This window comes from Syngnathus scovelli, chromosome 3 (assembly GCF_024217435.2).
Source record: "Syngnathus scovelli strain Florida chromosome 3, RoL_Ssco_1.2, whole genome shotgun sequence".
Lineage (NCBI taxonomy): Eukaryota > Metazoa > Chordata > Actinopteri > Syngnathiformes > Syngnathidae > Syngnathus > Syngnathus scovelli.
In genome coordinates, this window is record NC_090849.1 from 24,436,763 (window position 1) to 24,459,386 (window position 22,624).

At 45.4% G+C, this 22,624-nt stretch overlaps 1 protein-coding gene across 4 annotated transcripts in view; it reads right to left on the bottom strand.

Annotated features, from left to right (window-relative positions):
- Positions 1-773: 773 nt before the first annotated feature.
- bmp1a (bone morphogenetic protein 1a) overlaps positions 774-22,624 on the bottom strand; it is a 25,164-nt gene continuing 3,313 nt past the window's right edge. For 3 of the 4 annotated variants that reach the window (XM_049762216.2, XM_049762217.2, XM_049762218.2), the window contains 19 exons: positions 16,795-16,908; positions 15,827-15,946; positions 15,594-15,711; positions 14,205-14,383; positions 13,904-14,009; positions 9,247-9,371; positions 7,773-7,888; positions 7,542-7,644; positions 7,054-7,170; positions 6,576-6,721; positions 6,308-6,503; positions 5,048-5,173; positions 4,655-4,815; positions 4,345-4,525; positions 3,933-4,058; positions 3,679-3,806; positions 3,384-3,597; positions 3,045-3,295; positions 774-2,198 (listed from right to left, as the gene is read on the bottom strand). In XM_049762216.2, coding sequence (XP_049618173.2) covers positions 2,064-2,198; positions 3,045-3,295; positions 3,384-3,597; positions 3,679-3,806; positions 3,933-4,058; positions 4,345-4,525; positions 4,655-4,815; positions 5,048-5,173; positions 6,308-6,503; positions 6,576-6,721; positions 7,054-7,170; positions 7,542-7,644; positions 7,773-7,888; positions 9,247-9,371; positions 13,904-14,009; positions 14,205-14,383; positions 15,594-15,711; positions 15,827-15,946; positions 16,795-16,908 — 2,762 coding nt within the window. In that variant the 3' untranslated portion in view covers positions 774-2,063. Of the gene's footprint in view, positions 2,199-3,044; positions 3,296-3,383; positions 3,598-3,678; positions 3,807-3,932; positions 4,059-4,344; positions 4,526-4,654; positions 4,816-5,047; positions 5,174-6,307; positions 6,504-6,575; positions 6,722-7,053; positions 7,171-7,541; positions 7,645-7,772; positions 7,889-9,246; positions 9,372-13,903; positions 14,010-14,204; positions 14,384-15,593; positions 15,712-15,826; positions 15,947-16,794; positions 16,909-17,083; positions 17,448-22,624 lie in introns of those variants that run through there. The other variant, XM_049762219.2, reaches the window with a different exon arrangement.

Below are 22,624 nucleotides of genomic sequence, written 5' to 3' on the forward strand. Positions count from 1 at the left end.
CTTGAAAATGGCGGTGTACCTAATGGAGTGTCCGTGTGAATCCCTCGTTAAGTGCAGGTGCGTGAAAACTTTTAGCTCTTTTTGAACGTGAACGTGGCTAAAAGTTTTCACGCACCTGCGCTTAACGAGGGTCACTTGGAAAACATGTTGGAACGCGGCCCCGAGGACTAGAGCTTGACACCAGTGAGCTTTGACCATGATATTTCCCTAATAAAGTGGCCTGTTATTAGGTACACTTGAAAATGGTGGTGTACCTAATGGAGTGTCCGTGTGACTCCCTCGTTAAGCGCAGGTGCGTGAAAACTTTTAGCTCCTTTTGAACGTGAAAGAAGCTAAAACTTTTCACGCAGGTGCGCTTAACGAGGGTCACTTGGAAAACATGTTGGAACGGGGCCCCGCTTGACACCTGTGACCTTTGACAATGATATTTCCCTAATAAAGTGGCCTGTTATTAGGTACACTTGAAAATGGTGGTGTACCTAATGGAGTGTCCATGTGATTCCCTCGTTAAGCGCACCTGCGTGAAAAGTTTTAGCTCCTTTTGAACGTGAAAGAAGCTAAAAGTTTTCACGCACCTGCGCTTAACGAGGCTCACTTGGAAAACATGTTGGAACGCGGCCCCGAAGACTAGAGCTTGAAACCTGTGACCTTTGACCATGATATTTCCCTAATAAAGTGGCCTGTTATTAGGTACACTTGAAAATGAACCCTAAAAGGTGGCAATTACCGCTAAAATTTGAATGCATGTTGAGTTGAGTGCATGTACAACCAACAAATTTGCATTTTGTTTTATTATTTTTTTGTTGTTGCTAGTAAACTCTTGCTGAACAGTATATTCAACATAGACCAATGACTATACATAAGAAGGCAATTAAAGGGTTATGTGTTCACCGTTTACATAAATTTATGTAATGACTACAATAAATAAGCAGGCTCATTTGGTTCATGAGAAATACTTCATTGGAGCAAAAAGAAAAAAAAAAAAAAAAAAGCAAATTCCTTTTTTTTCCCACCTGGAAAAGTGTAAAAACACAGACACATAAGTCATATCTTTATTACCCCACGTCACAGGGCACACACAATGTTCAAGTATGCCTGAGGAACTAAAATGGAGCAACTGAGAGAAAAAAAACAAAAACAATTTTGATTTTGAATGAGAGAGAGAGATAAAATGCATTTAAAAATAAGTGAACTGGCATTGCATTTCACAAAAATCCATCGACGCTCAATGATTTTGGAACAATTCACTGTAAAGTGCTAAATGGTTTGAGCTGAGGAAAGAAAAAAAAAAAAAAAAAAAAAGCACATGTTCCCTTTGAAAGATCACGCACGCATACACACTTTACACATCATGGAGGTACAGTAATGACCAACCAGAAGACCATGGACCACATTTCATTGATTAGTCCTTTAATAAGAAAACTGCTTCCTTATGTTCCTGGGTTAATGCTAACAAGTGAGAGTGTGGCCGTCACGTCGCCCGTTACACAGAATGCTGCTGCAGTTGTTCCCCGTGCACACGCCAAGGCCCACACCTCCGCTCAAGTCCTTTGTGATGATGATGATGATGAGGGGGAGGAGGAGGAGGATGGTCTGGTGCGGCGTGACAAGAGCAGGGATGATGCCCGCCATTTCCTACAGATCCTGAGAATCCACTGGTTTCCTTGTTGTGCCATGTTAGGAGGCACCTTTAAAAAGAAAAGGAAAAAAAAAAAAAAAAAAAACACTAGAAAAAAAAAAAGAATCAGAATGAACCAGAAAGGGAGAGGAGGGGTCAGGTCAATAAACGCCCCCACTCCCGTCGCTGTCCGCCAAAGCCCGATCCTAAGCGTAAAAAGGTAAAAAGAAGGTGTACTGCAGAATGGCTTTACTCCTCACAGTCTGCGGGGGGAGCTGGAGCCCCTGGGAGCTGAGGTGCGCTTGGTGGCGCTCTTGCGGCTCTTCTGTCGCATCTGATTGGCGTTGGTGGCCGAAGGTTTCCGAGCGGTAGGCGGGAGCCTCCCTTTGGGGCCCCTCCGGGTGGCCCTCTGCCCCGCCGCGCGGCCCCTTGCGGCCCCCACTCGTCACTTGCGCGAATGCAGCGTATCCTGGAACTTGGTGCTGGTGTAGCGCACGTGGAATCCTTTCTTGTTGATGGTGTCGTCAGAACGGAACTTGATCACGATGGAGTCGCCGGCCGAGTAGATCTCCTCGGGTGGCTGGGGGGACAGATCAACATTAAAGAGTGTAAAATTGCCTAAAAGTCTTTAACGTTACCTTTCACTTTGCATTCATTTCTTTTGGGGAATCAATCTTCTATTTTATAAAAGGAACCTTCATCGGCGTATCGTTGGATCACCTCAAGTGCCGCCGAGCACTGTTTTAGCCATCTTTGGGCCAATCGGTCATTACTTAACATTGCAAAAGACATCAACCGGCGCCGGACGATGACATCACACCCATAAGCGTCACGAGCGACACTCCCAAGCCCGGAGGAGCACTTGGAACGATCCTGGGAATATTTTTGCTTTCCTACATTAAAAATGAATCTGAGTCATGGTGTTTGACCTTTTGTGGCCCTCCCGCACTATAGCGCACATTTTATAGCAATGCTTTTGATGTTTTTTTGAGTTGATTTTCATCATATTAAGCTAGCAGACTTGTTTTATTGTTTGCTTGAATGATTTAGTGTTCAAGTCACTTTTGTATTATCTTGTATTATCTGAATGTCAGTTATTATTATTTTTTTTACAAATACAATTTATATTTAAATGCATTTAAAATGTGCAGGAGGGGTAAATCATTCTCAAAAATATTTCTTTTGACAACATATGGCAAATTTTCACCAATCACAGCTGTGTCTGGAACATATCCCAGCAATAAATGGAGCTTCACTGTACTAAAGTTGCTCAAAAGGAAACTTGGTCCTTGTCCAAAGCGCTCTGCCAGGTCAAGTGATCTGTTGCTGAATTGTGGATTTAATCAAATGGTGGCAATTGATGAGGGAAATACATTCCACAATTGCTGAAAATCTGCCATAGATAAAGGACAAATATTTTGCTTACTCCTGAGCCGCAGTAACGTCCCAACCGCGGAGACTTGGTGTCAGCCCCGTCAAAGAGCTCCATGTAGTCGTAGCCGCAGTCCGCCTCCTCCTCGATCTCAAAGGTCTGGAAGATGAGCTCCACGCCGTAGCCTTTCTCGGCCGAGATCACCCACTGGCAGTCGGAAGCCCCGGGGTAGTTGTTGTCCCCGAACTGGGCGTGCGAGAACAGGTCCTTGGTCTTCACCTCGGCCTTCAGGCGACCGCCGCATTCTGTGCGTGGAAAAATTCTGCTGAACTGACTGACTAGAGAACTCCTCCACTAACTTTTTGGGATGCAAAGAGACCATTAAGTGTGTACCTGCAGAGTGGGATGCCTCAAAGCCTTTCTTCTGCACGGAGTTGTCAGAGTAAAAGCGGATGAAGAGTTTATTGCCGGTGGACGTGACGGGCTGCGGCTTCTTTGTGCCGCAATAGCGACCGATGCTTTGAGCTTTGCCGTCTTTCCCGTCGTAGATTTCGATGTGGTCGTAAGCGCACTCCAGGTGAGCCTCCATGTCGATCTCATTGAAAGCCTACGACGGACGCAGGAGGAACGATCGGCCATTTTATTAGGTAGGAGCTTGCCTTCGTAAAGGCAATAACACGTTGCTTACTATTTTGATGCGGTGGCCGGGCGTGGTGGTGAGCGACCAAGTGCACGCCTTCTTGCTTGGATATTTATCGGGCCAGTTGGGACTGGTGATGGTACCGCTCACACTGGTCACTGTGTGATCGCAGCCGGCTAAAGAAAAAAAAATCATAATAATACCAGTTAAGCGCAGACACAAGCGTGAGAGAAAAATTGCACCGGAACCAAATCATCATCATCATCATCAGCTGGAGTAGGCGGACATTTTTGCCGGTTTACCCTCTTTGCAGTCGTGCTTGTTGTCGTGCAGCACAAAGCCGCTCCTGCACTGGCAGCTGTAGCTTCCGAAGGTGTTGACGCATTCGTGCTGACAGCCGCCGTTCTCCTTGGAGCACTCGTCTTTGTCTGAGGACAGGCGACAGACAGTCAGGGCCAATGAGTGGCATTTCCATCCCCCACCAGTGGGTGTCAAACTTAAGGCTCGCGGGTCACATTTTGGCCCTTGACGTCATCGGATCTGTCTGCAAACGTTGTCTAGTGGCCATAAAAATCGCGACCAAAATGCAAGTGCGACTGTGTTGGTATACACAAAAGACAAGCAGGTATAACATTCCTTAACTGGGCCCCCCGAGGCCTACCCTGATGGCCGTGTGACCAGCAAAGAAATCAAGTGTGGGTTAAATGAACAGACCTGAGAAAAACTGTGCTTTAAAGCCCTTTTTGGACACGGTGTTGTCGGACTTGAACTCGATGCGCATGTTGTTGTACTGAGAGGTGATGGCTTCGGGTTTCTCGGCGCCGCAGAACTTCCCGTGCAGCCTGGAATCTGCCGACAGTCCGCTGCGCACCTCTACGTAGTCGTACTTGCAAACCTGAGCACGGATACGAGGCCGGATGAAGTCGCCGCCGCGTCTTTGGCGGTGGCGTCAACGTCTTGATACGCGGCAAGGATCGCAGCCAGTCGGCCAAGAACAACAGAACAAAGAACCCCGGTCACTCACGTCACTGCCCTCGGTCTCGAAGACGTCAAAGAGCAGAGTGATGCGGTACTGCGTGGGGGCCACCAGCTGCCAGATGCAGTTCTTGTTGGGAGGGTATTCTCTGGGCCAACCGGGGCTGGTGATGGAACCATTCAGCTTGGTGATGAAGCCTCCGCAGGCAGCTGCACACCCAAAAAAAAAACTTTGATGTAAAACATCCATTCAAGCAATGAGGCTCTGGCCTGCCATGGGTGCTTTTAGGAATGCTCAGGATGAATTACGTAACGTAGCATTTTGCTACAACAACAGCTGCTACGCCCAAACTTGGCTGTTGAGAGTTAAGCGACGTTCAAGGTAAACACGGAATGGAGGCACGGAATTCAAGTTTGGCTAAGGAAGGAGCATCCCACATACCCTCACAGCTGCGCTTGTCGGCAGCCAGCTCGTAGCCCGGGTCGCAGGCGCACTTGTAGCTGCCCAGCGTGTTGACACAGCGTTGCTCGCAGCGACCGTTGTCTGGCTTGGAGCACTCATCCATCTCTGAAACACAAAGATATGTTGGGAGCCTTTTCGCTGGGCCCCTTGCTTCCACGGGGCTGTACTCCAGACAAGAAGGTTCACACACACACACACGCCGGTGGCGCAATGGCAGCAATAACCGCCAAAGTCAAACGTCGTACTGCTGTTGCGTGACTTGCCCTTGATTTTCTCGACTGAAATGGAGTGAAATTCTATTCCTAATCTTCCACCCCCTCCAAGAAACATGAGCATTTTTGTTCTGTTTTCAACTGCTAGTGCAACTGGCTAGCTTAGGGAGAGAGATTACTCGGTTCAATTACAAAGTTTGGATGGAGAATATATTTGCCAGAGGCATTCCATGACAAACAGAAGAACAACACATTTTTCCACGACAACTAGTGTCACCACACAACTTCATCATTATCATCATCATTTCAGGACTTTTTGGTATTTCTCTTTTTGATTGTAAAATGTGTCTTGGCTCAATAAAGGCCTGGAAACACTTGGTCAGCCTGTCACCACTTGTTATGATAACAAGAGGGTTTGATTGATTTAATTTTTTTTCCATGACATCATCATTTTGCTTCTTTTTTTTTCTTTTGTGACAGCTAATGTTAATAAAAAAAAGGGACATCTGTCCTGTGGTTGATTAAAGTTGAGCAGAGTATTTTATGAGTGTTTTACTGCTCTCATGAATGAAATATTTTGTGATGAACGACTCAAATTTTGGTGTACTCAGCGCTGCTGCGAACGTAACATTTTTATTTCAACTGCCTGCAGCAAAAATGTATTTATTTGAAGGGTCCTCGACTCAACTCCCCCCCGAATACACACAAAAGCGCCATCTGGAGAGTTTTGAAAAAAAAAAAAAATTGGACGCATAAAAAAGATTCACGAACCCATGCCTGAAAAAGAACAGGAATTTGGGAATAGAATATATTGTGCTGCTTGTTTGCCTCTTGATAAAATTCAATTCAAAATATTGCTCGGACAGGAAATAAAGATTCCGCAACCTCCAACTTCAAATATCTCCAATGTGGAAAACGAGTTTGACCTTTGAGGTTCCACTGTGCTTTAGAGCACTAACGCCAAACACATTACTTCTTCAACACATGCTGAAATTCCCTCCGGCGTTCGTAACCTTTCAACTCTGACCTTTGAAGAAGTTGGCTGCAAAGCCGGCCTTGTTGACAGAGCCATCTGAAACAAATTTCATCCACAGCTGGTTGGAGCTGGTTTTGATGTCATCTGGTTTGTCATAGCCGCAGAAGCGGCCCAGCAGGGGGCTGTTCTCCGAGTTGCCGTCACGCACCTCCAGGTAGTCGTACGCGCAACTGTCATGTCTCTCAATCTGCGTGACAGAAGGTTTGTTTTTCGGGGCCGGGTCGGGCCGAAATCGGCCGGGGGTGTGGCGTGGCCTTACTTCAAAGGACTGGAAGGTGAGGCCTACGTGGTAGCCCTGAGCCACGGTAACCTTCCATACGCATGCTTTGTTGGGTCTGTAGTCATCGGGGTAGTTGGGGGACTGGATCTGCCCGCTGTCCTTCTTCACCTCCCCACCACACACGGCTGCACGTGAGAGGAAGAAAACAATTCAAAGACACTTAATAGCAAAATGATTAAGACAAGAAAAAGTGTACACGCTGATCGGATTTTCGCAATGCGGATTAGCCAAAATGCACACTCTGTGACTAACACACACCCAAGCTTCTGCACGGCCTGGAAACAATAGAGCCGATTCTGAGGGCTGGCCAAAATCTGATTAAAGTGGCTGACACATCAGCAGTGTGGGTGCCAAAAAAGGAGGAGGATATTAGCGCAGCTTGGAGGCCAATGTGCGAGCTGGCTCACTTGAGCGACATCGCCCAGGCGCGGGGAGGTGGCGGCCATTTGGCGCTTACCCTCATAAACGGCAGAGAAACCTTTGCCCACCCAGTTGCTGCTGCTGCGGAATTCGATCCACAACCGGCTGTCGGTGGAGATGATTGACTCGGGTAGCTTGTCGCCGCAGAATCGACCTGGATCACAGATCGGGGGGGGGGGGGGGTTAGGGTTAATATTTGGGAAGGCTAAGATCCTGCGTTTATATTTTACGATCACTATTGATACAAACTGTACTCAGACACTTTGTTTTTGTCTTTTGCACAATGAGTCAAAACAAATCCAAACCATTCCGAGGCCCGGTTCCCATTAGTGTGGGACGTATAGTAAACGTAGAAAGTGAACTCCGACAATGGAAAGAAAATGCTTGGAGGGAATTTATTTGGGATGCGTTGCCAAATGAGTCGGAGGAGAGTCATGTCAACACATTTTTATAGCAATCACTCCCATGAAAGGGAAAAAAAAAATGCCTTTGAGTCATTGAGCAGTTGAAATGACTAAAAATGACCTTTGAGAGGCGCCTTCCTCCAATATCCGTCCCGGATTTCCACATGGTCATACCAGCACAGGTGACTTCTGTATAGATCCATGGAAGTGAAGTTCAGAATGATCTTTGGGGGGAAAAAAAACAAGAGGGGTGATTATTGACACGAAATGGGACAAAGGTCACACGGTGATTCAATCTCAGAAAAGAGAGCTGTGTTTGTTTTGGCCCGTTTGGCCGTCACCGCCGGCTCACCTTTTCTCCCGGCGTGACGGATATTCTCCAGATGCAGTGCATGTAAGCCGAGTATCCGTTGGGGAAACCCGGAGAGGAAAAATTGCCGTTGCTGTCCTGCAGACTGTCCCCGCATTCTGTCGACAGAGACAAACACACAAGGAGCCGTGCGTTAAGACCCGAGCCGTGCCCAACCGGTGCCAGGTGGAAACAGCTCGACAGGCCGACACCTGCACGGGAAGCATACGCGATTAAATGGAAAGGCACTGACGTTTGTCTCATTCACACATTTATGTAGGAAAAATGTTCAGATGACCGTTTCACAATCAGGAAGGAGAAACCAAAATAAATGCATTGGAAATAAAAGCTCCTGTTTGATATTGGTATATAAAAATGAATGGCATTTTCACCACATTAACTGTAAGTTCATTTCATTTGAAAGTTTTTTTTTTTTCATTATTTCATTTGGAGTTATTTTGTTGCCTAGGTCCATATGATGAGACGTTCTCTCGACGCATCCTCTGAAAATAAAGCCGATCCTCTATAAATAACTCAAGCCCTGTAGAGGATGTGATACATTATGTACGTGATGGCACAATTAAATATGGAAAGACTCCACGTTAATGCTGGCGCCACAAGACAAAAAGGGAAGGCTCAAGACGTGTTTAATGAGATCAAATTACCGAGCCAAGATTTGAGTTCCCTGGTTTGCCTGCCCGCTTGTTATTTTAACTTAGCAAGAGATAACAAAAACATCTCCTCAATTGTTTACGTTTTTCCTCCAAGTAGAACAACTAGGAATGATGAGTCGTGAGTTAGAATACGAAAAGGGGGGATGACATCAATTTCCGAGAAAGAGAGATCCGTGGCCATGGAAGGTTTTAGTCGGTTTCCGGGAAGACATCACCGCTGCCACATCATAAGGGGGTGTCTTCCTCCAAGACGGTCATTGAGGGAGATGACGTCGCGCAAACGCAGATGTATATGTGGAGGTTCGGCACAAGCAGCCTCAGCAGCTGGTTCGACTTTGCGGGCCAGCCATCGCCATCGTGTTTGACAACTCAGCCATCCTGACCTGACCTATAATTAACTGCATGACATCCAATCTCGTCAGCGCGGGTCTGTTCCCAATGTACCGACGCCAACGTTATCGATTGTGTTTACGCCGCGCAGCGTAAACAAAGGCAGCGGGCCGGCCATGTAAGGCTTATGTAAGCCTGCTGGCTGCGTAGACATTGTCCTCTCTTGACCGCCGTGTATCTGCGACGACTTCCTGTTGCCGAGTAATGTTTACACTCCTCGGGATGCTGTAGCCGAGCAGCCGCACCACATCAAAAAGTCGACCATTGGCTATTCCCACCCAGTAGGAGATGCATGGAGGGAAAGCACCGCAGGACAACTGCAGATCTCTCACGCATGTGCAAAAATAGACAAGGGGAGAGGAAAAAAAAAAAAAAAAATCCAGAGCAGACAGGATCTGCCGTTTTAGTCTTACTGGAGCATTTGTAGAGTTTGCGTGCCTGTGCGATATCCCCTTTGCTAAGTCTGGTTCTCTGGCCAATGGGTGGTCGCACACCATTCACATCGTAGCGCGGCAGGATGGTGTCCAGGAAGATGCCCCTGTCGTGCACAGAGAGGGAGACGGACGTGAGTACCACATGACCCTTGAGAGCCTGTTCCAACCAAATTTGGGATTCCGGATGAAAACAAAAATGGACTCAGAACAATGCGCGCTGCATATAATATGCTCAAAGCCTGCTCGGTTTTAATCCGGTTCCAACGTGAGAGTACTTAACCACTAGCAAATGGTTGCGCGAACCCGGTGACCCCGACCGACTCCACTATTCTATCCGTGTCTTTAAAGCAATGTAAATATGAACAATAATAGATTGTCATGCATATTACTTTGATTGTTTTAATCCAACTGAGATTTTTATTCTCTGTTTGCACTCTTTTTTTTTTTTGCTTTTCTTCTAATGCAAGCTCCAGATGTGACAGAGCGTATGGTTCTTCTCGTGTACATGTGTTGCTGCACCATTTATGTTCAGCCATTCAAAGAACACCACTGCGTAGATGCTACTAGTGGTGGTGTTTCCCATTACCCATTAGCATGTAAAAGCAAAAATCGTCTCTTTTTTTTAAGATTTTTTTTTTTTTTTTTTTTTACCAAACTGCTGCTTCTCGTGTAGTATCTAAAAAAACTGGGCACAACTGTATTTGCTGAAACACAAAATAACAAAATTAAAGTAATACATTTTATACAAATATTTATTATATAAAAAATATTATATATAATATATATTTTGTTATTATATTACATTAAATATATATATTTTTTGATACATTTTAAATAAATATAAACATTTTAGCCAAGCACGCCCCAGCATTTTTCTCACCTCACTCATTTGTTCATGACAAAGCGACCAGTAATCACATTCCTGGCTTACACATCAGAACTCATTATTAACCTGAATCAACATGCACGAACGACCACACCCATAATCCATTCATTGCGCACACCGAAAGTGTGTCAGAATGCAAAGCGCTGAGGGACTTTCCTCATATAAAACATTTTAATTGCACACGGGACCGTCGGGCGTATTAACCTGACATTGTGCTCGACCTCTTTATAGCAGCGGTAGCCATACGTCATATTTAGAAGTCTAAAATGACAGAAAAGGTTTCCAAAAGGTCAGATGCAGAATATTTGGCTTTCCAAAAGGCCAGGAGAGAACAGTGAGTCTCAAAAGAGTCTTTTCTCACTGCTGTCTCACTTGACACTTTGCTCGTTTCTCATCTCTATTTTTCTTGGAGTATTGGCGAGCAGCGGGCTGGTTCCCTGGTCGTTCCCATGGTGACATGCCTATCAATGCCAGGCATGTGCAAACACTGCAGCCTGAGCTAACAGTTTGGACTGTTCCTGCTTGCTTGTCTCTCTTTGAGCCTCCACAAGCCCGTATGCTGGTTCAGTGGAGGGGGAAAAAGAAAAAAAAAAAGAAGAAAAAAAAAAAAAGAAAGAAAGAAAGAAAAAAAGAAAGAGGAGACAAAGGGTACGCTGGCAGGTCTCTATTTGAGTTGGCAGCGCTTCACGGCTTGATCGGAAAAAAACATTTTGGAGTAACGAACTTCATCTTAACCGTGGCACGGAGCTGTACTTGTCTTAAGAAGACAGCAAGACATGAAGAGGAACCGTGAAATCTCGCAAACAACGGTCAGCCCCGTTTCCCACGGTGATTTGGCGTACAACAAGCTCATATAGGATTAACACGGACAGATACTGGCACAGGTGAATCAGCCAATCAGCACGCAGAGAAATGCGCTTGGAATGACTTGTGAAAAGCTAACAGTCTTCAAATAGAACTGTGTGAAACATTCCTGAGCCGTGGCAGCCTTTCCTCTCATGTCTTTAGCGATCAACACAAATCCGCAAATGAGGCCAGAATCAGTGCTCAAGTGAAAGCAGGTCAAGGGAGATTATCAGCCTAACATGCTTGAGGGCCATTGTGTCGAAAATTGCCACACAACTTTGGAAATGGTGAAGTTAAATCCACATCTTGACCCAGTGTGACAGATAGAGTGAAGAAGGTCTTAGCGACTCATCAGCTGCAGAAGGTTTTCTTCAGCTCAAAAAAAGGTCCCTCAGTTGTCTTTTTTTTTTTTTTTCCCACCTTGGGCAATTTATGGGGAGGAGCAAAATGTATCTGCAAAAATTGGCAAAAATACAAATATTTTTTTTAAAAAAAGCTGGTTAATTAATAAATGTATTGTTAATGAATGAATAATGAATGATTTGACTGTTTAACTTCATTTGTGTGCAGCACTTTGCAGCACTACGTTTCAGCCGCGGTTGTTTTTTAATTGCTCTATAAATAAAAAAGTGGAGCTCATTACTGCTTAATATATCCTAAATTGCGATGATAAAATTAGTTTTCTGGAAAGCGCGTGTCGTAATGTTACAAACTTGGATTTGCTTTGAACTTGCTTGCGGTCTAACGGTTTCATTTATTAGCTGCTCTGCGGCACAGACAGTCCAAAAGTGTGGGCACGCTCCTTGGCTTCACACGTCGCTTTGCGGACCGCGAGCAGGATATTTTGGCCGTCGTGCTTTGCGTCCAGTCTGGAGAGGAGTGAGCGGCCAATCTGACACACAGACAGGACGCCATGGTGGCTGGCGACTCAGCAGTCACAGGGCAGGCAGGCAGGCAGGCCAAAAGCCAAAACGCTCTAAACACTTTTACTGTCTACTTCACTGCAATTATAAAGACTGCAATTAAAAAAAAAAAAAAGTTTTTTTTTTTTTTTTTCTTAAATGCTTTTAATGAGAAGTAATTTGGACAATTAAAGTAATTGATTTGGAAATTTGACATGCTGACATATTTACAGGGTAACTCAATCTAATGATACAAAAGGGTGTCTGGTGTATAATAAAGGATGTCTGTATATATATAATTGTTTTCTTTTATGAAGTCTAGACCGTGAAAACAAATGCCACAACAGCGACTTTCACATCTATACTAAGTGGAGCGCATTCTTGACCTATACACACGGAGAGACGGGCAGCTCTGAGCGTTGGCGGGCATCCAGCCGCGGCAGCGCACTGTTTGTTTAGACAAAGATTCTCTCTCTGCTTCCTGGAATCTTGCAAAGAGCAGAGCAGAGCAGAGCAGCTGATTGGAGAGCGGCCGCCGCGTACGCCGGGAGACTAACACAAGGAACTGGAGAGACATTGTGGCTCTTGGAGGACAAAAGAGTGGCTAACAGCTGGTTCTCATATCAGACCCGGCCGGTCCGGTCGGTAGTGATGATAGTCCAGGCTCTCTTGTTTAGTTATTTCGAGTCGTGCGTGTGTGAGCGGATATCAAATTACAGCCGCTCTGGCTGCAGCGTGTCAAAGGCTCTTTGCTTTAGGTAGAAGCCCGCGGGCTTTGAAATAACTGTTGACTGCAGCTGCAGGCCTGTTTCCTCTTTGGCTAGGCAAGAGAGGCACAGAGGAAAGAAAAAGTCTACACACCCCTGTTCAAAGGACCATCGTGTCAAAACTTGGAGCCACCATTTATGTGACTTTTCAAACGCAGTTGATGAGAGAGGGAAAGTAAACGCACACCTGTCGTTATTTCAAGTGATAAACCCCAATTCAAGTTCAGCTGTTCGTGGAGACGTCTACTTTTCTGACCAAGCAGCCAGATGTGACTCATCTTCTTCCTACAGATGGTTATTTAGTCGGCCAAATCTTGAGTGGCATGGCAATTTTTTGTTATGTTTGCCAACGTCCCCTTTTCCATCCCTTATCACTTGAATGAAATAGGCACGGGTGTTAAAACACCTGGAAAATGAGTCTCGGGCCCCCGCATTCTGTTAGCGATCATTAAAACCCTCTTCAAAAAGCCTTTCAGCGTATAACGAGGTGGAAGAGCGATTTTTACGAGCGACTGCACGTAGCCCCGAAAATGGCGCGTCGACATTTTGCCGCGATAAAGCCAGGCCACGCTTGCCGTTGTTGCTTTATGAGCTGGCGGCAGTAAAGCGGACGAGCGGCCTTAATTTGAACAAGCTGTGGTAAGCGGCTAATATATAGCTAGCAAAACTTTGACTTCACTCCGCTCGGGCAGCTTTTCGGGCACGATATGGAAACGCTTGATTGTTTTTCAAATGTCAAATGCGTCGCCCAATAATGACAGCAATGTCAGCAACGCGGGCGGCAGGGCTACAACTGCGCACGAAGGGTTATCGACTTTTCTGCTTTCGGCCTAAGGTCAGACCATAAAGAAGAAGGAAAAATAAAACACATTGATTTGGTTCTCGGAATAAAGATAAAGAATCAAATGGCAACGTGAGGAGAGGGGAACTTTTCATCTCTAAAAACAAAGCACCCACCCTTTTTCAAAAAAGCTTTCTATGCTAATTCAAAGGCACTGGGAAAATAATCCACACAAACTTGATATCTTCGCGGTGGATATTATTTTTTAGTGTGTGGCTGCGTTCAATCTTAAAAATTGCAGACGTCGATGAATTTACAGACAGGCAGCCATAAAAGACGATGCGCACCGATGGGAAACAAGATGACGGGTTGCCGAGGGCACGGCGCGACTTGACCAAAGACGAGTTTTTGCGTTAGGCGGAAGGAACCGAGTGCAGCCTGGTTTGGCTCCTACCTGGAGAATGTATTCCGGGCATAGTGCATGATACTGTCGAAATCGTAGACCTCTCCTAAGGAATCCACCTCCCCGGGCTCCATTTTCAAAAAGTTGTACTCCTGACCTGAGAACAGGCAAAAGAAACCGGCCACAACATTAGGTACACCTGCCTCATCATAAAAAGAAACAAAACTAGTAAGGTGAAGATAATGATTGTTTTTGTTTTCCACAGTCAAGAGAAGAATAAACTATATTGTGCTTACAGTCTGCGTTTTAGCAGAGAAAAACAATGACATCTCATAATGTTCTTGCAACATACCTGGCTGAATATTGTCTCTGATAATGCTGACGTGTTCGTCTCGATCGGGCCGCGTGTGTTCGTGCCAAAAGCCGATCACGTGGCCCAGCTCGTGCACCACGATACCAAACTTGTCGCAGTTCTTTCCAATGGATATAGCCTGGGGGCCTCCTCCGCGCCGGCCCACGTAGGAGCAGCACCTGCCGATCGCACACGGGCGGTGTTAGCACCGTACCAAAAAAACGGCTCCGGACTTGGCAACCTTCCAAATGAAAGCAATCAAAAAGGAGATATTAAATCGATCATAACCTTTACCTCGACTTAATCAGGGAGAAATATAGAGAGCTTTGACATTCATTCATTTGGGTTCCCTTTCGGCGTGACATTAAGAAGGTTCGGTAAGGGTGACTGGAGGACGGGCGCGCGCGCGCACGCACGGCGGCCCCGCGAGCCAGACGCCGCTCTCTAATTAGCACAAGGCCAGCCAGCCAGCCAGCCAGCCAGGCTCTCCTGAGACACGCCTTGAACTTTGCAAAGGACAGAGGGGGGCCTGCTCAATATGCGCCACCAGAGTCAGGCATTCCCGCTGCTAACCGCTGCCGCCCGCGTGGATAATGCCATCCCTGTTGCACACGGCGGGCCGGCCGGCCGGGCAGGTTACCCAGCTAAAAATGGCCAGCGGTGGTTGACTGGAAACAAATTGTGTCAGATGAACTGCGTCCGCTTTCTGAAGTGGTGTTTTAAATGTGGTGTGTTTGTGTGCCTTTACAAAACAATAAAAAAAAAAAAATGAATACATAATAATATATACATATACGTATGTAGCATATATAAATACCATTTCTGCTTCATTAAAAAAAAAAAAAAAATGTCATCCGAGTTTTGCTCGTGCTTCAAATTTCGACTCGCAACACAAAGAAAACAACAAAACAGCAACCAACATCCCGCAACCTGGAAATGAATAAATCAAGGTACTACTGTAGTCCTAAAATAAAAGGCCCCTATTCAATGAGCTTGTGAATAGTTTCTTGGCAACAACAAACTTCCCGTTGGGTTTAAAAGGAAAACGCTGAGTGGGCACTGTGAAGGTCAATAAAACGGAGCCGAGCGGAGGCTGCGGAAGTCTCCCTGCCGGGTGCAGCCGTGTGCAACATGCGGGACACAAGAGCGCGCGCGGTGACCGATGCGCCGTGATGAAGAGGTAGGGCAAGGGAAGGGAAGCCACTGAATGGGCCGTCTCTCCGAGGTCCTGAAATAACAGCTCACACAGAGACCGGGAACAGAGGAACAATGGTGAAAAGACTGCCGAGCGGGGAGCGGGGAAAAGCACATAGGCGTTCAATCATTAGCCGGGACTGAAGAAGACCCAGCGGCTTGGGGCGGAGCCACGGACCAACCCCGTCGACTCACCCGCACGGTCGGTAGGTGAAGACAATGTAGCTCTCCTCCAGCGTCCTCTCATTGAAGGTCACACAGGTGTGCTTCTCCCAGTGGCGCATGGCTTGGCGGAATATCGCTCGTTGGCTGCCTGGATGGGAAGAGACAGTTGCTTATCGACAAGATGCTTCTGTCCGTTCCCTTTCATCACATCTGTAGCACATTCAAAACAAGCCAGATGATTTGGGTCAAAAGGCTGATCTTACCGCTGAAATTACCACTGATGACATATGGAATGACACCTTCAGGCCAAACACGCTCCGGTCTGGACGTGGCGGCCCGTTTCCTACGGTGAGAGCTTTGTCTGTTTTGGCTATTCGGAGACCCTGAAGAGACACAAAGCAATATTGAAACAGATGGGAACAAAAACATAAAGCCTAAATCTATTTTTTTTTTAATGTTTTGCACTTACATATAGCATTATTATCATTATACACATATAGCATGATTAGCATGATGTGCTAATTGAATCAGATTTTTTTTTATGTTTTGCACTTACATATAGCATTACTAGCATTATATACATATAGCATTATTCGCATTATATGCCAACTTGAACCTGATATGTTTTAAAAAAACATCCAAATGTCAGCAAAAACATTGCAGTTTTGCTCCATCTTGCTGAACAAGAAATTTGTAACATTGGATCCTACAATCCGCTTGAATGTTGTGACCTGGAAGCTTTTCAAGAAAAAAAATTACAATTTGCTTGAATAAGAGTCACAGCAATCCTTGTTTGGTTCTGTAATAATACAAAATGTCAATCAAGTCCCATCCTGCTGTTTTAAAGGTATTCCCAAACCTGCATCAGCACTTTTTTTTTTCTTTTTCAACTCCCATATTCCACCCAGGAGGGAACACATAAAAGCTTCACAAGGCAGCCACAACATGAACGCGCTTGTTGGAACACGCGCTACTGATAGCTTATAGAATTGTGAGTCTCCCAGCTGTTGTCTAAACACCAGTTTTCCATTTAGCAACACGATTTACCTAACAAATGACTCCTGCACATCCATCTGGAATGACGTTTGTGGGTTTAAAACTTCAAAACCACCATTGACAATTTTCATTAGACTCTGCAATGAATCACCCGAGAAACCGATTCACTATTTTTAAATCCACCGAAAGCAGTCATAGGAACCGGCAGAGCAGTTTTGGTTTGCGTTCTATTTACCTGTGTTTGTGCGATTAACAATCTGGACAGTTCTGGAGGCCAAATCTATAATTCGATCCACTTTAAATGACTTCAGGTCTTCCTCATCCAGAGCGATGTCTCCCAGAAAGGCAGCTGAAAGAGAGAGAGAAAAAAAAAATGGCACAGGTCAGATGGCTGTAAAGTAGACGTCCACATTGCAAAGTGCTTCTTGCCAGAGGCTTTTCCTGCTGCTCAGACTGAGTGGGCTGCATGGATGGCTTGTCAACATATTAAAAAAAAAAAAAAACTTCATTGACTTCTTACTTACCGTGACACCGAAATAGAGACGTGAATGTTTGGTTAGTTGGTTTGGTAGGAAGACTGCCTTGACTGGGCTCCAAATTATAGGATAGAAATGTAAGCAACATATTGCAGAGTGGGGGGGGGGGTGGTTGGGGGGGTTGGTGGCTGCTGCTGCTGCTTCATGAAAGGAAAATAAAGTCTGAACTCAGAAACCTGGCTGTCCACAAAATTAACGCAGACAAGCTGAGACTAGATTTACCAGATGACTACATACCGCCTGATTAGATAGTCAAAAGGGAAGTCAACTCAAACATTTTCTTTATAATATTTTTCTTTTTCCTTACTAGCCGAAACACGGCATTCTGATTAATCTTGCGTTTGTGGAATATACAGCAAAATGGAGCCGTTTTTATCCATTTCATTCTACACTCGCTGTCGACTGAAAATGACATCACAGTTGCCATATGGTGAGTCACAACCAATCACAGCTCAGTTTCTCCGTGATTGGTTGCGACTCACGATATGGCAACTGTGATGTCATCTTCAGTCGACAGTAAGTGTCAAAATGGCCGCCCCTTCAGGTGGATCAAAACAGTTCGATTTCGCCTGTTGAATTCATATTCCACAAAGGAAACTTTCATCAGAACACTGTATTTCGACTCATTGGGCTCCACAGAACATATTACTAAAGAAAATGTTTGGGTTGAGTCGTTTTTAATGAGAGCCATCAAATATGATTTGACACATCGACACTGCCTCCATGAAGTAATATGGGGCACCTTGAACATGGATTAGATTTTTAATGAGGCCAAGGAGAGGGGAAAAATAACCACACGGTCCCACTTTACGAGGAATGTGCTTTATGGGATTCCTTACTAAATGCCCCATTTCTATGCAGGAAGGGCTCAGGGTTCTCTCCACAGAGACAAGGCGCTCACTTCAACAAGCTTTTAACACCAGCACGTTTCCACAATTTACGGCCTGACTTGTATGCAGGCACCGGTGGGGGAAGTTGGGGGAGGTTTTGGGGGTTTAAGCAAAGCATAGTGGCTCTGAAGTCCACGACCGAAGAGGAGATACAGTCGGACAAGCGAGATGGCACGATACCCGCACAGGCGCTGTGAATGGAGAAGGCAGATGTGGAGAGGAAAGAAAATGACAGCTCTCTGGCCAGGCTTGCGAGATGGACAAGAACCCAGAGAGCCGTTAAATGGAGAACTTAATGCCAGTTATTTAACATGAGCTTTATTTTTAACTTCAGAGTGCCATCCCTGATGGAGACTATATTTACTGAGATGTAAGGCAGTAGCGTCAGATCTGTAGATAAAGGAGGTTGCTAATAATAAGACTAATGACAGAACGCTGATTGAATCATTTTGCGCCACGTTGAAAAAAAAAAATCGGGTGTTCATTTCCTTGTAGAATTGTTTCCGGGATGGGGGTGTAGATGACAATACTCTTCAAAAGTCAAGAGTAAATAAATACAAGCAAGTCGTCCGCCCTGCAGGTCCAAGAGGATGCACGTGGCTGAATGAGTGTTTGGAATGAGAGGTTAATGGCAGCTATAAGCAGAGGTGTAAAAGGCTGATGACAAGATGGGGCATGCACAGGGCAGGCTTGAATTCCAGAGGTCACAAGCCATCTTTCATCTGATTTTAAAAGACACGCCACGCCGCTCACTATCAAAACTGACATGACATGAGGAAGCTATCAGAGAAACAGACATTCATAGGAGCTTCTCAGAAACTATGGTCGTGCAGAATGTTCATTTGAGAGTCCATATTTTTTGTACTTACTACAATAGTTTCTGTAGGGTAACACTATTTAACATGACAGCCATTTTTCACGATTCAGAGCTCATTTTCTACGTATAATTTGTCATTTGTACCAGTAGTATAAAAATGGTAAAAGATTTTTTTTTTTTACTTGAGTGCTAAGTACCAAGCTCTCCAATGGCATCCAATAATCTCCTGCAAACAAAGGACTGAGTGAACTATCTTGATTCCATCATAGCACACTGCAGGCAGGACGCTTTGATTGCAACCATGTATTGTTTTGACCTGATTTGAAACAAGTTCATTGTTGTGGCATTCCTGCACCACGCTTTCCAAGAACCTATTATCAATTTCATCTGGATTTTTATTGGATTCTGACAACCGAGTGTTTCATTCCAATACAAAACAATCTGCTGACTGAGGACAAAGCACAAGTAAAGGACACATCCGGTCATGTGTAAGGTCACTTTGCAAGCTGTGCGGAGGGAGACACGGGCCAGCGCCCAAGCCAGCGTGGTTCACATGGAGCCGTGCACTGTGCCCATGGCCGAGGACCAAGCATCCAGCAGAGCGCCGGGGACGCGCTGCCTAATCCGCAATGTCATTGTTCTCGGACAACGGCGGAGATTGAAGTGAGCAAATGAACGGCAGGGCGGCATTAGGAACCCCCCCCGGGCGCAGCAGGAGACGCCGTGGCAGGTTTATGGAAAGACTGGCGGGGATTTTAAATTAATCCCCTTGTCTCCTCCTTTTAATTATCCACGGACATGATTTTGGGCATCCTTGGGTACACAACTCGGGGCTGGGATTGAGGACACCCTGTGGAGAAAGGTGATACAAAGGCTAAGTGTAAATACAGAAGAGGAGTCACAGATGGCTTCCCACGTATGACTCATTACCTAAATGACAACAGCTGGAGTTATAATTCTATAATTCTAATATCAGGCGCTATTCTTGTTGGCTATATGTAACGCTCCACTTTTTCCACAAAAATATCCATACATTCATGCCACTGAATTCAATGTTTGGTCATGACCACCGTCCTAATCCCTTCCGCATCTCTTTCGTCCTTCATCAGATTATACGTCGGATCTCCATCAAATTAATCCCATTGATTGGTGTCATGTCCAAGCGGCGACCTCTGCGGTGTCAAACACACCGGGATTCCAAATAAATCCGCTCGCTTGAAAAGCAGACTGTGACATCTGCCACTGAAACCCGCACAAACATCAACGAACGCTAAGCCGAGACGGACGGGAGCTTTTATTTAGGAGGACTTAAAACTGCTCGGCGGCTCGGAAGTGGTTGCGAATGATGAAGGTAGAGAAATGTGCGCCAGGAATGCATCACAATACCCTGGCACCGCCTTTCACGGCCCGTGTTTGGTAACAAACGCCGCGTTTGAATCTGAATGGAAGCCAACTGTGGATTGCGTGAAGGTGATTACCATTTGATGACAGTCTAAGGATCACGATTTAGTTTCCGTTCCCGCTCTGATCGTTCCCAACCTATGTCACAAAAACAATACAATTGTCGACGATATCCCGCGAAATGGTAGCAAATCTCGTGAGAAGCATCCAAAAGTTAGGAAAGGTTGGACAATGCAGGTCATTTGAGTCAGGAACAAATTCAATGAGTTCCTATGCGGAAAAATGTTGAACAACTTGGAAGTTGAAACTCATTTTGTTGGAAAAAGGGTATATTTTTCTTTCTTTTTTTTTTAATCTTTGCTAGATTACTGTAATGCAAACGTCTCCAGTTGGCTCCAAAATGTGCCTCTTAAGCGGAGCACATAACTCTGATTTGTGTCCTCCCTCCACCGGCTGCCAGTGCACTTTCAAGTTCATTTTCAAAATTCCTGAAATGGTCTCGCCCTGCCTTGAGCTGCTAATTTTATTTTCATGTTTCAGTTTTCTCCAAACAGAACTTTCTTCAGGCTGTGGTTGTAGGTTTTTCTCTCGAAAGCGGAATTGGGAATAATGTGAATGTGTCAATCCTCTTAGCAAAAGCAGAACGTGTGATTTCCTCAGCAAGCGCTTGGCTTGACATTTCCTAACTAGGCAATTTGAGCTCACGGTGGAAGGAAGAAGCAAGCCAATTTGCTTATCTGCTCATTTGAGAAAGGTACACAAGGTATAATTAGACGAGAAGCTCTGGCCGCCGTCTCATCTGCCACCGGCGGAGACTCAAGTCATTATCTTTGCAAAAGCCTGACGTCTCATTTACCACATCTGAGATGATGAAGAGCATCAGCCATTCAGCGCACTGCAGCTCGGAGCTTAATGACTAAAGTGAGAGCGACCCGAGCCGCAAAGGGCGAGCGGCCACGTTGTTGCCTTCAACATTTCGCACCGCATCGAGCTCATTAGCAAATTGGATTTCACAGCTCATCTCCACCTCATCGCCTGAGCAACCCCGTTAAATGACTTCTCAGCAGCTTATTTGGACTTTTTAAACACGGACGAAATGTAGCAGCACAGCTCACAGCGATATATAGATGGCGGCAATGTTACATGTTTTTCGATTGATTTGACACCTCTTAATCTGCCAAACAGCACATCCAAGCACCGGTGGCTGAATAGTTTGAAAGAAATCAACAGTAAATGACTGATAAGCTCCTCATTAAAGTAAGCTAATTAAGAAGCCATTTAAATGCCCCCCACACACTTTTTTTTTTTTTTTTTATCGCTTAGGCTCCGCACTCAGGCTAATGTAATGCAAGATTAGTTATTACTTAGCTCTGACGACAAACAGATTGTTCCAACTAACGCGGCTGAGGCCATGCCAATAGACCGGGGCCCCTAATCACCTGAACCCTGCCGAGAGAGAAGTGGCAGGGGTCCTGTCATGTAAAAAAAAACACCCAGTGTGGGCTCGCCTCTATAGGGCCCGCGTTCCATGAGAAAAGAAAAAGCTTCCGCCTAAGCGAAGGCCCCATGGTGAAGGTTAGCCGACAGACCCCATTACGGAAGCGGAGCATTGGTTGAGAAGCAGAAGAAAAAAAAGACGTGATAGCGAGAAAATTATAATGGCATAAAAGGGCTTGCTGCCATCTTACTGGAACACCTGGCGGGCTTGGGAGGGGGCGAGTGGTGTCTAATCACATGCTGCTTTCTATAGGTTGCCGCCGCTATCGTATATGAAGCGGTGGCTCCATCCTGATTATTGTTTGTGTCTGCATGTGCCGAAAGACAGAAGCGCTGGCGACGGGCGGAAACCTTCTATCACTTTTCAGGAAAAGAAATATAAAAATTACAGCATGTCAATATTGTTGCATTATCCAAGACAGTGAGCCATTTGAATTGGTCAGTAGTTTGAAAAAAAATAACATGATTAATTCTGATTTGTGAGGAAAAAAAAATGTCATTGATCAAATCTGGGCGTAATAATGTTTTAGCCCAATCGGCAAACAAGTGTACGATGTCATCCAGCTAGACATGAACTCACAAAAGGTGGATGGGGTCAGTGAGAGGAAGTTTTTAATGGGAACATTAAATATCGTTTTTTCTTTAATACGCCCCAAAGAGAAAAAATGCAGCTGTTTTGAGGAGGGGGGAAAAAAAAGGAGGGAACCAGGTTGAACGCTGACCGCAAGAGGAATGACATAAGTCAGTGTTTGTCTGGCCTGCACCTTCCAGCCCCGCTTTCCTTTGGCACAAGGTGAATGAACCTACAGTCAGCGCCGGTGAGTCCGAGGAGGGAGCTGTGGGGCTAACAGAGGCGAGAAAACCAAATTTGAAAAAAGAGCAAAAAAAATGAGGAGACTTGAGGAGTCTGTCTGCAACCAAGAT